The 15,733-nt window shown below is 41.3% G+C and overlaps 1 protein-coding gene across 2 annotated transcripts in view; it reads right to left on the minus strand.

Annotated features, from left to right (window-relative positions):
* Nucleotides 1–15,733, minus strand: part of sesn1 (sestrin 1) — a 56,026-nt gene that overhangs the window by 2,166 nt on the left and 38,127 nt on the right. The window contains exons 1-8 of one of the 2 annotated variants that reach the window (XM_077552666.1): nucleotides 4,655–4,932; nucleotides 3,510–3,575; nucleotides 3,240–3,440; nucleotides 2,963–3,145; nucleotides 2,646–2,873; nucleotides 1,539–1,796; nucleotides 1,263–1,453; nucleotides 62–206 (exon numbers count right to left, since the gene is read on the minus strand). In XM_077552666.1, coding sequence (XP_077408792.1) covers nucleotides 62–206; nucleotides 1,263–1,453; nucleotides 1,539–1,796; nucleotides 2,646–2,873; nucleotides 2,963–3,145; nucleotides 3,240–3,440; nucleotides 3,510–3,575; nucleotides 4,655–4,756 — 1,374 coding nt within the window. In that variant the 5' untranslated portion in view covers nucleotides 4,757–4,932. Of the gene's footprint in view, nucleotides 1–61; nucleotides 207–1,262; nucleotides 1,454–1,538; nucleotides 1,797–2,645; nucleotides 2,874–2,962; nucleotides 3,146–3,239; nucleotides 3,441–3,509; nucleotides 3,576–4,654; nucleotides 4,933–15,733 lie in introns of those variants that run through there. The other variant, XM_077552665.1, reaches the window with a different exon arrangement.

Raw genomic sequence — 15,733 nt, forward strand, 5'->3', positions numbered from 1 at the left:
ACCTTTTAGCGGCAACGTCCCAAAAATCGATTTTTTTTTACGTGAGGAAAAGGGATCCGACCTTCTCAGAGTGCTGGAACTGCCTCCAGAAGCTCTCGTACATTCGCTTGGTGGTCTTCTCGGGGCTGCACACCATAGTCTTGATATAGATCTTGAAGCTACGGTCCAGCAGCTGGTTGATCTCGCCGTAGTCGTAATCGTCATACCTGAAAAACAGAGGGGGAAGAAAAAAAAAAAAACATACAATGAACATACACTCTACAGCCTATGATTATCATGTGTGGTGTTTTGAGTGTTTTTTCCCTTCCTTTTTCTTACTCTTTTTTTCCCCCTCATCTGCTGGGATAACTATTAGAGCTGATGATCGTAAATGTTAAACCTCTTCAACATTTACGATAGCAAGTCCTTGTGTGTGGTCAACACCGAGTTGGGCCGAGCCGAGGAATCTGTGTTGTGTCAATCGGGGTACACGCGTACCGGTAATTAAGATACATTTTAGCATTCAACCCTCAAAGGCCCGATTATCGAAAGTCTACAAAAGATTATCCAAGTGATTATCCGATGATGTGGGGTATTTTAAGAATAACCTCCGTAATTTGCTCTGAAAACAGTTGAGGACGACAATTGTTAATGTTAAACCTGTTCAATTGTTATGATTTTAAAAAAAATCCTCCACTACAAAACAATGAAAAGCTAGCCTAGCATCTTAACTCATTCACTGCCATTGACGGCTATAGACGTCAAAAATTCATTTGAACTATTTCTATTAGTTTAACATCTTTTCCACTCTTGTTAACAAATTGTATTTGCCTGACGCCCCTAATTTTTAAGAATTTTTTTTTTATCCTGTCAGGCGATTTCAATTTTTGATGGGAAATAACTGCATGATTTCAATAGTTAACTCACGATTAATCACTAATTTTATATTTGTTCTAAAAAAATCTAGGTTTTCATACTCTTGTTGACAAAAGTGGAAAAAATGTTAAACTAATAGAAATAGTTCAAATGAATTTTGAACGTCAATAGCCGTCAATGGCAGTGAATGAGTTAAAAATACAGTTTCTTCTTCTTTGTATTTCCCTGCCGTCTGTGGCACCACACTGCCTCTCACAGGCCAGTCTTGGTACTGCAACAAAAATCTCTCAACTGTCGGTGGAGACACGTTGCTGTCCAGTGTGCCGTATCTCTAATACTTTGTGATTTTTTTTTTCTGCTGCCATTGTGAAATGTATTCCGTCAAGACGTTAGCTGCTCTTGCCTACCTGATGCCGAACATGCAGTGTATGTAGTTCCAGATGGCCCTGCGCAGCATACTGGTGTCCACGTCCTTGTGCGTGGCCATGGTGTTGTATGTCAGGTTGTATGCCATTTGGAACTTCTCGTCCAGCATCTGACCCACATCTGGATACAGACGGTTCACCAGGGAGTAGCCGTGATCCTCCCAACTGTAGTCCTGCAAAAAAAATAAAAAATATTCATTATCATTAATTGAGGCTCAATCACCATTTCAATTGGAAGAAAATGTGTGGCGAGCGTACCTGCACTCTGAAAGTGGGCACGTGCTCGCCCCTCCTGGAGAAGTCCTTGTAGCCGTAGCTGGGGTCTTCAAAGTGTCGCGAGATGTCGCGGGAGGGCACCCACTCCTCGTCCTCGGCCGTCACCACCAGCATGCTCTCCGTCTTCTCCCGCTCGAAACGCGTGGCCATCTCCTCCTGGCTGGCCTCTTCGTCGTCGCGGCACTCTTGCAGCTGCTTCATGCGCTCCATCAGAACCTCCACCTCGCCGCCGCACACATCCTGCAAACACGGGGGAGAGTTTTTACTTCCGGATACGCGACGTCACGGGCTGACGAGCAACTGGTGGCACTAGCACGTGGCTATTAGGCCATCTCAACCAATCAGAAGCCTGAAAAAAATCATTTGGGGGGAAAAAAAGAGTGCAACTTGAAACATCAGTGAACTGAGGAATTTGCTTCTAACTAAAAGTGAAATGGGAGTTAAAATTCCTGTTGTGTTTGTTCTTAACCAACAACGTACAGAGTGAATGCAACCCGCTAGCTTGCTTTCATCATCTAAAAACAATAAACACAATGCAAAATATATCTTATATTTAAAAATAAAAAAAGTGGGGAACAAAATGGAAGAAGGATAAATTGAATACCAATTTGATTATTTCATTCATTTAGTTTTTTTTTTTTCAAATTGGTCTAAAAATTACTAAAAACTGCACTTGAATATATAAATTAAAATAATGCACAGAATCCAAAATATACATCCCCATTATAAATAATAAATAAAAATAAAATAAAAAATGTAATTTACAAAAAATAAAAGTAAAAAAATAATAATTAAAATACAAAAGTCCATTTTGGAAATTGCAATAATAATAAATAAATAAATAAATAAATGAGGTCATTGTCAAGCAGGTGGCGCTATGGGTAAACAACGAGAAGGCTAATTCAGCCAATCAGAAGCCAAAAGAAAGTTGCATGCTATACTCTGCTTAGAATATCACTTTTTTTTATTACTGTCATTCTTCTGCTGCCAGGGACAAAACACATGATTGTACTGTGTCCATTTTGAATGAAGTATAAGTAACCAAATATGTCTGGTGCCACATAAAATGGCCACGAACGCTCGTCTCACCTGGCTGCCAAAGTGACCGTCATGATGGTTGTTGCCGTTGGCGATGTCGCACACGCAGTAGTGTCCGAGCGAGGGCGGCCTGAAGGTGTGCCCGCCGTCGCAGTGGATCTCGGGCATGATGCCACAGCCGAAGGTGAAGGAGGCCAGCGAGTGGTAATGCGTGAGCAGCACCACGGCGTGGATGAGCTCGGCCAGCGACCAGCTGTGCTCCTCGGCCTTTAGCAAACCCTTGAAAGAGGCCGAGCGTAGTCTGTTAGCTCGCTGGTCTGACCTCAGCTGTTACGCAAGGCTTTTAACACCCCCGCCCGGTTTCTCACCTCGATGTGCTCCTTGGTGAGCAGCCACGGTCGGTGGGCCAGGATTTTGTTGAGCTCGCCCAGCTGCTGCAGCTTTCGCGGCGCCCCGTCCAGCCCGTTGAGCCACTTGGGGTCGCCGCCTACCTGGAGGAAGTCGTTGACGTGCAGGTTGACCAGATAGGAGCACTGGTGGCGAGCCGCCGCCTAGACACGAGATTACGCAACAACCGTGAGACGTTTGAAAAAGGTAACAAAGTCCAGCTGCGGTGTAAAAAAACACAACTTGTATATTTTGTACCATGATGCCGATGTAGTGGCGGTAGTGCAGCGACAGCGGCCCGTCCATCTGCAGCAGGTAGTGCTGCGTGCGCAGGAAGCTCTCCAGGTACTGCGGGTGGAAGCCCATCACCAGTGAGATGTTGTCTAGGCGACCGAGGGCGGCGAACGCATCCTCAAATATCGACTGTGTCCTGGTGTCCACTTTACTGACTTGAAGAATCTACGACGGAAAAACATGATATAATAAACAGGCCTAACACTGGCAGAATTGTGGGTATTTTTTTTTTACCTCTTTTTCAGGGATAAATCTGCTTGGCCCGTTCCCCAGGGGTCTTGGGATTCGTACTCCCAGATCCTGCAAGACAAACAAGAGGGGGAAATGGCCGTTTAAACATTTTCACGTGTTATTACAGAACTGAAATCATCTTTTAGTGGGCCTTTATGCAAAATATAGACCAGTTTGTGAGTATGCTTTACATTCCCATAATACGTATAAAGCATTTACCAGTGATAATAGCTTATTTTTAAGACCAACAAAACAAGGATAAAGTGACTTTTTTTTTTTAAACATGATTAAGGCCTTCATGATGAAAAATCAGTTTTGAGGACAGTCAGTAGCCGTGACACAGCAGTGCAAGAGTAGTTGTTAAAAAGTGACATTTTTAAGGGTAATTACAGCTTTAGTGATGAAATATCAGTTTTTGAGGACAGCGTCAGTAAACATGCAGCATTTTATGGCAATATAATGAACATAGCAGGCACAGTAGAGTTAAGTGACATTTTTTCAGGGTAATTTAAGCGGCGATGCAATGTCAGTTTTTAAGCACTGAATCAGTAAACATGACTCGGTTTGCTGATCTTACGGCATTATAATGCACATAGCAGACAGGATAGTTGTTAAAAGTGACATTTTTAAGAGATTTTATTAAGGATGAAGTGTGTTTTTTAAGGACAATTAAGGCTTTGGTGATTAAACAAAATCAGCATTTCACACATTTTATGGTAACACAGATGCTATAAAGGTTATAAAGGATGTAAATTAACCTAAAAAGAAAACATGCCTGGACATGTCCACTCAGCAGGCCGAGATGAATGACTTGACCAACAAATGATTTAATTCTGTAGGGACACGGTTGTAAAAACTAAATGACTCGAGATAAGAATTCATAAAAGTGGCAATAAAAATGTTTGTTGGGGTTTGGGGTCGTGGGGGTCTTTAAAACATTCGAGGCCCCCCCACCCACCCCCCTCGCAAACTTGACAGACAAACAAGTCCGGACAAAAGACTGCACTGCAGCTCATTCAGTCGAAGGAAAAAACAGTCGCCAGAGAGCTTAAATCTACTGACATCGTTTTAAAACACCAACAAACACTCGAATATGTCATTTTTTTTCGAGTCTGCACTGAAGTAAAAATGAAAATGGTTTTTGTTACCTTTTTTGCGAGCCGCTCACAATGGGCACATATCTTAAACAAGTGTGTCACGGCGAAAGAACAATTCTCCACGTTCTCCGATGGTGACACCGCGTGCCTCATGTCTCGTCCTCCCCGCACTTCGCTGCTTTTGGACCGGGTACGAAAGCTCCGCAAAACGTCCCCCCTGTTCTTTGTTCGCAGGGAGGCTGCTGCGTCCAAGCGCTCCGCTCTCGTCAGCTGTTGCGGGCCCGACAAGCAGCGAAGTCACTCAGGCTGCCCCATTTGGTTCCCCCACCCCTCGCTCATACATTCGGTAAATAAGTCAAGGCGCGCTTGAGCGACGTAGGAGTCGGCCAATCGCGAGGCGAAAACACGCCGCCGCCGGCCAATGGCGACGAGGGAGAGGCGGAGGGGGGCGGAGCTAAGCGTGAGGAAAGAGGAAGGAGGGGGGCAAAACGTGAGCGGAAAAGACAATCCCCCTTTGCTTTAAGAAAACATCACAGTGTCTTTCTCTGTTTCTTTTGTTCGCTCGTGATTGAATTGTCAGTCCTTTCTGTATGCTAACTCTGGCTATTCATTAAAAGGTGGTACCATGCGCACTGATCAATATCAAAATCAATAATGAAGTTAAATCAATCAGTGTATCGTTTGTTCTGCTCATTCACAAAGGCAATCAAGTAGTGATTGATTATTATTATTATTATTTTAAATCCAACACAATAAAACAAAGACGGGTGATTTTTCATACAGTGGAAAATTCTTCCATCTGCACACCCCATTTTAGAGTGAACAGCGCCTTTGAACGAATTAAGATCGTGAACTGGGGTTCCATTGTGTTTTTTTTATTTTTTAAGCTCAGATCCAAAATATAAAATGGGGACATAAGCTGCAGGACTAAATTCGATTTTTAGTATTAAATTCTTTCCCAGCACAATCAGTCCTGACCACGATCTATGCCATCCATTCGTCCATTCTCTGTACCGCTTATATCATAAAGTGGGTTTCCAACTACCTATTATTATTTGAAGTTTCAAGAATTGAGAAAATAAACCTGATTGAAATCGCTAGAAACGATCATTTAAAAAAAAGGCCTAAAATTCGAAGTGGATTTTTCAGCACGGAAACAGATTTTGTGAATAAAATGATGACAGGACTGGATACCACTTAGCATGTTTACATGAACAGATTGTGGTAACAAAAAAAACTATAGAAATTGAAATATTTCCAGAAGTAATAAAAGAAACTTTAATGCCATTCTCGATGGAAAACATCAAAATTGCGGCTGTCTGTACTGGAGTCGTAATTGGTGTCAGTTTAAACCGCCGTCACAACACAATGCCAATCTGAATTCCATTGCTAATTAAGATGCTTTAAAAACTAATTACATCAGCGGACAGGCGCTCTCATAAGATGTCATCCCATGTCACAGTCTCTTCTCCTCTCCTTCTCAATATTTGCAAAATAATAAATGTTAATGAGCATAAGTTGTATGTTCATTTTGAGCATTTTCACTAAATTTGCTTAAAATATTGAAACATCTGAAGCAGCTAACAAGCGAAGGTATCTTTACTTAATGACCATTACCAAATTTTAGGGTCACCTTAACCCGACAAATTAGCCATTTTGTATTTTTGACCTGAACCTAAAATCATTCTTCAGTTTTCCAAAATATACTTTTGCTGATATCATGTGCACTCGTCAGTCCGCAACCCACAACACGTTTGCGACGAATTAAGCTCATAATCTCATCTGAAAGGACGACGAGGTCTGCGGGCCCTTGAACGGGGGGGGGGGCTCTCATAGGTGCAGCCTCTCAGACCACACATAATAATGTCATCCCTCCACTAATCAAGCCGGCTGAAGGACTCCCTTCAGAGCTACAGGACAGGAGAGGAGGGGGGGGGGGTGATGATAAGAAGGACAGCTCTTATGGGCTTTGTTTATCCCAGCCCGACAATAACACGTTCACTTGCACGCCACATTACCGTTTTATCGCACCGTCAGTAGGTCAGTCGTTCCTCCCGATACGTTAAGCGGTGGCGGGGTCGGGCATTTGGTGCCACGACCTTCGGTGGCGCCATACCCACCTCTTAACTCATTCACTGCCATTGACGGCTATAGACGTCAAAAATTATTTTCTTTTTTTTTTTAAATTTCTATTAGATTAAAAAAAATCCACTTTTGCTAACAAGAGTATGAAAACCTAGGAAAAACATTTATTGTAAATTTAGAACAGAAATAAAATGTGTGATTAATCGTTAGTTAACTAGTGAAATCATGTGATTAATTACAATTAAAAAATTTGAATAAAAAAATTTAAAAAATAAAATAAAGGGCATTTAATCGTAATTAATTGCATGATCATTTTATATCTGTTATAAATGTACAGTAAAAAAAAATCTAGGTTTTCATAGTTCACATGAATTTTTGACGTCTATAGTCGTCAATGGCAGTGAATGACTTAATATCACGTCACAATGATAAAACACATCAGTACGGATTTGTTTCTGCTCTTCTTTGCAGCAAAAAAAAAAACCTAGCAAGCTAAACTTGGGATAACAAGCAGAGCCAAAAAGCCCCCCCCCCATTCACCCCACCCCCTTCATGTGGACTTTGATCAAGAGCCCGTCCAGCCAGTTTGGCAGCCAACTGCACGGCTAGCTCCATCGCACAGTATTCAGCAGGTTCATTGTTTGGGTCCAGCCAGCCTCCCTCGCCCACCCTTCTCCCACCTCGGGACCCCTCCTGTTGCCGCGGGCAGGGCGGGTGGGGCGCGGCGCAGAGAGGTAAACATGTTCCCAGGGGTTGGAGTCAGCACTCCCGCGGCTCAGCAAAAGCTGCAGAAGAGAGGCCGGTCAGCGTTACGACACGTCGGACCCCCCCCCTTTCACATAAAAGCGCTTATAGGCTTGTGGGGGTGGGGGGGGGGGGTGTCCGTTATTGTCGCTGTGCACGCACTGATGATTCCGCGGGGTGAGAGTGTTGTTTCAGTGCTTTTGGGCTCGTACGCTTCTTCCCACTGAGGGCGAGGCGACACCCCCAGCTCACTCGCCACATGCAAAGCAGATGTTGTAAACAAGCCGCACGAAAAGACGCTTGCACTTTGGACGGATATATTTGAGCCATTTTTTTATGGGTATGCAATCTAACTCCTGCAATGAACGGGGTGTGTGTGTGTGGGGGGGGGGGGGGGGATGTCACTGTTGACATATTATAAGACCGTCAACAACCAGAGGTCATACGCCGCACACGGCTGAAAGAGGCTTTTGTCCGTTTGTTGAGGCGAAAGAAGAAAAGTTTTACGGTACACCGTGTCTTGACTGGTACTGTTCAAACAAGACAATCCAAAGTTCAAACACGAAACCTGCTCAGACACATGATGTTGTTTGACATGAAAATCTGCCAGCTTACAGACAAGATGGATGGTCATCGTAAAGGGGTCATGGCTGGGATACAATTGTAAATATGGAAAATATTTTAGAGGTAATATTTTAATGTAAAATGACTTCATGCTGTTGCTTTTAAGTGGAAAAAAATCTCCTTATAATAAGACATTTTACAATCAAAATTATTTTAACTGTGATTTTTTTTAAAGGGCCAGTGTGTAGATTTAAAAAAAAAAAATTCCCTCCTAATGTTCATTCATTTAAAAAAAAACAAAAAATGTTCTATCACATCAACAAACAATTTAAAAAATATATATAATCGTAGGTCTAGTAATTACTAATTACCTTACATAGGGTGGGTCGCACCTTACAGTACTGACATGTTTCGAAGCCATCTTTCTGCTACGGATACCCGAAGGTGAAGGACTTCGAGAACGTTGTAAATAATGGAAGTCTCTCTGAGGCATCGTAGTCTGTGCTTTAAAATGCACACACTTCAAACCTAGGTTTGTTGCATTCTATTAGTTCACCACTAGATGGCATTCAATTCTACACACTGTCCCTTTAAGGTAAAATTACAAAAATTCTTCAAGTAAAGTAAAAAAACAACAACAACAACAAAGCACGAGTGGTGTCCTGGCTGCTCCAAAATATTAGAGACCACTAAAGTAGGTGGGTCGCCATGGCAATGGCAGAACTACTATTTACCATAATCCAAGTTAGTTTGCTGTCATTATAATTTAAAAATTGCTATTTTGTATCATTTCTACATACTGTAGCTTTATCCGGGCTAGTTCACCAATTTTTTATACCACTTAAGTTTTTACTTTTTTACCTTACCAAATTGCTGTCTGCTAATTTAAGATAACATTTATACACGCTGTTGTTATATGTTCAAAAAAAAAAAAAAACGAGTTGAGTCCTGGCAGGTCCACTAATATTCCACAAAAATTAAATATGTGATCGCGGGTCAATGTGGCAATGGCCAATATACTATTCACCTTATTATAATGCTTTTGAAGCCATTATTCTAACGTAGTTGTTACACACTGTAGCTTTAAAAAAAATATATGAAAAAAATGTCATATGACTTACAGCTTCATATTAATCATTTATATGCAAGTGGCATTTTAAGGCCGTCAGAGTCGAGCCTCCGTCAACAATGCACAATGAAATAGCTAAGTAGCCAATAAAAATGATGTACTAGGCACCGCACGAGGAACAGCGCGCACACACACACACACAACAGGATGCAGCTTGTTGTTGTTACTGAGGATGAACCGTAAAATGTCATTTGTCACAAGCTACGCCGTCCCACAATTAAAATATAGCAGAGAGAGATAGCAATGTGTTCCTGTTGACATGTTTTTACGATCTTCATGCCAAAAAATAAATAAATAGCGCACTCGCACTGCGTTCGATAAAGTTATGAGTATCAAAAATGCATTTAGTTGCAGTAGTGAGCTAAAGTTTGACTTCCACATTTTTGTTGCATAGCCTCACTCTGTAACAAGGTGCGAAAAGCTCATTTTTATTGCCGACAGATGTATTGAGTTGAGGCAAGTGTAACACGACGATTAACAACAGCCTTGAACCAACCGGGAGGAGGAATTGAGTAATGAGAAAAACAAAAGAAGACACAGTGCCAAACTAAAAAAATCTGCACGTGTCTCGCCTTTTGTTTTCTCCGGCAGTAAGAATCATGCTGCATGTTTTTTTCTTCTTTTTTTTTTCCTTTCGCTGGGATGTTCAACAAGTGGCAGAAGTCCACCACGGCAGTTCAGACCTGACCTATGGGAGTGAGGAGGAAGCAGAAAAACTCTCGAAACCCGACACAAGCCTAGCAACAGGCGTCCGCCAATGGCAGGACGGGACAACAGCGAGCGCAGCCAATCTTCTCCTCGCTCTCACTCTCTTTAACTGTGTTGTTTCTCTAAAAGAAAAAAAAAAAAAGTTCAGCGGAGGTATGTAGTTCACTGCGCAGCCTAATCGCGTTTGTGTTTCAGAAAAAGTCAGTTTAGCGGCGGATTTGTCTAACAGGGCTACAAAAATTTTCACACGGCCCGCCGCATGGTTGAGTCTCTTCACTCATGGGGGGTTGGGGGGGTCAACAGACATGTTTTTTTTTTGTGTAAACACTTGGACAATTGGCATAAACGTGTTTTTATGAGCTCCACATGTGACAAAAAAAGAAAAGTGCACAATCAGAGTTATCTCCTTGCAACAGTTCAACACTTCAGCCCGCGTGAAAGTTTTAACCCTTAAGTATCCTCACTAGCAGGCCTCAACGTGCACTCCCTGCCCCCTCCAGTCGAACTATAGTAACCTGACACAACACAAAGTGATGTTAGACTGTTTTGGTTTTTAGATTATGGTACAACAAAATATTTGGAAACAGGTGGAAGGTTTACTACTTAGAATTGATTCGTCTATCGATTTTTCAATGGATTAATTGTAATTTTGCCGTCAAGTGTATTACAAAAGTATTTTTTCCCCGTTTAGTGTTTATGAACCAGTTATTGGTGTTGAGAGGATTTGCACAATTTTTAATTAAACATTTTTTTTCTAAACGATTACTCGATTATTAACTCATTCACTCCCAGCCATTTTCACTGAAGCAACCCCCTTCGCTCCCTCCCGGCTGTTTTACTGGATTCTGACTGATTTTGCAAGGCCCACAGAATATTGTGTTCTACTGCTATAAAAACATGGAACATACCAAAATAAAGATTAGAGTCTCTTCTTTTATCAGGAAAAAAAGGTACATTTGTATGTGTTTCCATTTTGCAGCAATTAGCATTAGAATATAGCTAAGTTTCATCATTATTCACAAACTTGTTGAAAACACTGGGGAAAAGAGCTTGTTGCAATATGGCCCTGGTTGATCTCGTATACGCTGCTGCCACCGTGTTTTGTAATAACTACCATTGCTTTAAGCGACCTCTTCAGGTCAGAGGCCAGATCAAAGCCTTCTGTATACTCTAGCATAAAGAAAACAGAAATATGTTTTTGGGACCATGGCAATATTTAAAATAGAACGTTTTTATACGTTTTTGGGATCTCTACTTTGAACAATGTAATAAGTGTCCTAAGGACAATATAGCTTAAAAAAAATCTGTGGCCTAGTGGCGTTCCCTAGTTTCCACGAAGCGCTGAGGAACTTCAGAGACCTCAGGATCTTGGGGGGGGGGGGGGATAGGGGACAATCTGCTGAAAGCTTTATTCAAACAGGCGTGAACTTGCTTTTAGACAATTTCCTAAATAATCGAAACATACACAGCACTACAATCGAGGGGTGGATTAGGCGTTGGCCCGCAAACTGGATGTGCACGTGAGGAAACGCGAGTTCCCGGGGATGTTATTCTAACAAGGAGAGGGCAGCTGTCACAATACAGCAGGCAACAAGAGCGGAAAAATCCTATAGACAAACAAAATAGATCAAACCATCACTTACTAACTTTAGAAGTGACACAGATCAATAGGCAACAACTCCTTCGTAAAGCCCATCGATTGGGACGCTCGCGTGATAGGGGAGTAATTCTTGCAACTCTTGCAGCTACGGCACAAAATGTATGCCGGGCTTATCTCTTACTACGTCCACAACACGAGGCTGACAAAGCTGACCTTATATCAGCGAAGGGGTCTCGCACAAGCCCCAAAGAAAACACAGCGGCAGTTTGACGCTGGTGTGCAACTCCTGGAATGAGCAGCTGTTTTTTTTTTTTTTCACCCCCTTTCTCTGCTGACTGGTCAAAAATAACTCATCTCACTGTTGTTGATCAGCCTGCAGAGGTTGCAAAAGTACTCACGTGCTGTACTTAGGTAGAAGTTATTGTGTGTAAGAAAGATGCTTGTAAATGTAGACGTGCTGAGGTTTTTTTATTTTATTTTTTTTTTGGTGGACTTGTCATCTGTAGAAGTGGAATTAAGTTGCAAGCCTAATTTGACAAAAGTACAGAATAAAAGAAAATAAATACTCAAGTAGAAATACCTGTAAAAACTATTTAAGTACAGTAGTATTTGCTGTTCTTGTAAAACCCCCACACGAACAGGCCCGTGATCATTTACTGTTATTCTCTGTCAACAGCATGACTCATGCATCCACCAAACTGGCCATCTAAATGTGAACAGCCATAAAAAAAAAATAATTAAAAAAATCTGGCTGTGTTTTATCATAACTGTAAGCAAAGGAGTCCGTCTTTATGTAACAGAAAACATTCCTGGGAGTGCTGATCCAGAATGAGGTGCACCGGCTTAGACCGCAGACCACAACAGACACTGATAAAGTCTGATGTAACACATCAGGGCAGATTAGAAGCCGCCATGTTTACGACTACCCTCTTCTCCTTATGTGTGTCACCTTCACCTGGATGACCGCATTAGTAACCGTATAAGAGTCGATATGAAAGCAGCAATTTACAGTTACACAACCACAAGAATAAACATTGTTTAACAAGAAAATTAAATTTGACTTCCCAACACCAGGCCACCATAAGGAAACGGATGGCAGCCAAACTGTGGAGTTTCAGGCATCAGGAATCTCTACCTTGGTTTTCGATTCATTTTCGCATCAAAATTTTATCCCAGTTTTCGTACATCTGCTCGTTTTTTGTATGAAACAATTCTCGTAAGTTGTGTGAAAACGATGAACAGGTTGCAACCTTTTGTTAGCGACACAAGACAATAGGAACGCTTAATCAACATTGGTGTGTTACATCCTGACAAAAGTTAGACCTTCAAAATAAAAGCATGCCAGTATAATAACAGTTTCACCACATTTTCTTTGGACGCATTGTGGTTTATTTAGCAGTCGCGCTCCATAAATAAGCTAACATAGCTTGGGGGTGACTACTAACTAAGCCAAAATGGAGCCAAAGAAAACTCTTATCTCGTGGGCAGTATTTTATTTTGAAATGGCTTGGTCAGAACCAACAAAAAGCCAAAAACGGGTCACAATAACGCCTAGGGGTTAAACTGGCGTGCCTTTATTTTGAAGGGCTGACTTTTGACAGGATGTTAAGCCAATGTTGCCCCGAGTGTTTCGGAGCAGACATTGAGTTGAGTTAATAAAAGCATGCCATAAAACGAACTGTTTTTACACAGTTCAACAGAAAATTCTGAATGCCAGCAAATTAATAAGGGAAGCAAGAAAGACAACAAAATTTAAGAAAAAATGTAGCTTAATATGAACTTGGCTCCCTTTTTCCCCCCCTCTCTTTTTGTTAATATTTTTGGTGTCTGGAACAGTATAATTCAATTTACATTATTTGCTATGGGAAATATTGCTTTGGTTTTCATACAACTCGGTAACTGCTCCGAATCTGTTCTGTGGCACTTGTAAAGGATTTCATGACCAAACCAAGTGCTTGATCAAATTTGGAGAAGGGATTTTAGAGCCCCTATTTTTTTTGGTTTTAAATTTGTGGTGGAAGAGAAAGTGATATGGCCTAATCGCTGCCGTCAGTGTCTGATTCCTTCATTAAAAGGTAATAAGCTCCAGTGCTGAATGAATAGCAGGACAAACGTTCAGATAGGACCTCAATGGAGAGTGACGTCATGCGCCGGCCGGCCCGTTAATGTTTAATTGTTTATGAAATGCGATTAGGCGGAAACCCGATCGCCTCAACCTCTGTCCTCTTCGCCCGTTATCACCGACTCATCATTTCCATTGATGGCGGAGGCGCTATCAATCAAATGTCAAATATTTTGAATTCTAACACGTCACCCTTATCCTGAATGAAGCCACATTTGTTGTCAAAGCCTCGATGTTGCTCTCGCCCACATGCACGCATGTTTGCAGGTAATAGCGGCTCTGCTCAGCATGTTACTGATGACAGTGCGGGGGATGCGGAAAATACGGGCCGGTGCTCCATACTGGTAGCGCACGATCCATTTTTAGTACTCAGTTTGTCCAACAACTATTCGTCCTGACTAAGCCATATTGTACTGAGCAGCCAAGACAGAGACGGTTTGCAAGCTAGCCGCTAGCACGCTAGCGTCGACATACCTCTGTATAACCATAAATATTGTGACACGGACACTGACTTTATGACTCAAGTATGATGAGACATTTTTTCCTTCTTCGCCGGTGACGCCCTTAAGCAGTCGGGACGGCGTCCAAAGCGAAAGCCGCGGAAAAGCCACCAAGCAGCTGACTGGATAGTTGTGTGCACGACATGCAGAAATCATACACGGGGGTGCAGACTGTGCCGCAATCTGGGAGCGAGCGTCTGGCGACTTCCTCAAAAACGAAAACAAAAGCGCATGACTTGAGATCACATGAGTGTGGACAAATGTAGAAAATGCTGAGACACAAGAACGGAAATATGTGAGTCACTCGCATGGCTCACGTGTAAAATAAAACAATTGGTTTGGAATACAGTCAAGTCCCCGTTATATTGGGGATACATTTGAACATACTAAAACACATTTATTAAAGAGATACTTGATTCATTGAGCCATTTTCAGCAGCAAAAAAGTTCATATTTTGTCCAGTTTTCTCAGTTTACTGAGCAAACCTAGAAAACAGGTGAGCCATGATTGGTCGTTACCTGCTTCCTCAGCACAGGTGATGTCATCTTCAGTTGGCAGCAAGCGGAATTTTTTTTTTTTTTAATTTTAAGTTATCAAATTCATTCTGGACAAAAGATTACTGCTGACAATGGCTCAATAAGTCAAGTATTCTTTTAAACAAATTATTTAATGTATTTGACCACTAATTACTGAATTTTTTTTTTAGAAACAGCGTATATTTAAGTAAGAGTTTAAATAATACACAGAAGAAGAAAAAAATAGGAAAAAATAAATAAATAATAATACACAGGGGTCCTAGCTCGGGGCTGCTTGAATATGAAGAAAATATTAATCACGCTTAATTTGGTAATAACTGAAATCCTGATTAGGACGATCATTTGTTTTTTGGTACAAAACGAGAAAATGTTTACATGTAAAAAAAAATATTAAAAGACAAATACATTTATTTGAAAGACTATAATTATGCAAGTTTATTTTGGAGCAAACAAGATTTATTAAATCATTTATTTATAAAATAAAATAAAAAGTTGCAAATATTTATATATCTAAATATTTTAACAACTCAAAGTTTGTTTTAATAATCTTTTTTTTTTTTTTTTTTTAAATGATTATGCCAATTTAGTAATTGTGGAGCGTAATAATTGAAATTGTAATTCAATTTCAATTAATTGCACAGCCCTAGTCCTCGGCACTGCTTTTCTTTTCATTTCAGTGAATGTAATGCAGTTTATTTATAAACTGTCTGTCTTGACCTTTTAAAAACTCCCAGTGGACCTCATAACCCAGGCAGCAGAGTGTGAGCCGTGTGTCATGTGTTGAGTGTGTGTGTGTGTGTGTGTGTGTCCAGTGTTAATGCCACAGGTAGTGTCAGACATATTTGCACTGTGGTTAATCTGTTACAAAACCAGTGAGACCAAGAAAAGGACAAAGCGACAGCTGAGCGCCCCTTTTTTTTTTTTTCACTCCCAGTGGACTACTTTTTTTTCTTTTTCTTTTTCCAAACATTGAGTTGTAATGTACACATCCCGCACGAGGCGGGGATGAGAAACCTCGATGTTACGTACGTAGAGAACGGAATGTTTTTTTTTAGCGGAGGTAACAGCGACGCTCGAAGTACATCTGTCGTGCTTCTGTTACAGAACACCGCCGCACCAACAAACAAGCGGCATTACAGCGC

The sequence above is a fragment of the Vanacampus margaritifer genome, chromosome 19 (assembly GCF_051991255.1).
Source record: "Vanacampus margaritifer isolate UIUO_Vmar chromosome 19, RoL_Vmar_1.0, whole genome shotgun sequence".
In the NCBI taxonomy this organism is placed as follows: domain Eukaryota; kingdom Metazoa; phylum Chordata; class Actinopteri; order Syngnathiformes; family Syngnathidae; genus Vanacampus; species Vanacampus margaritifer.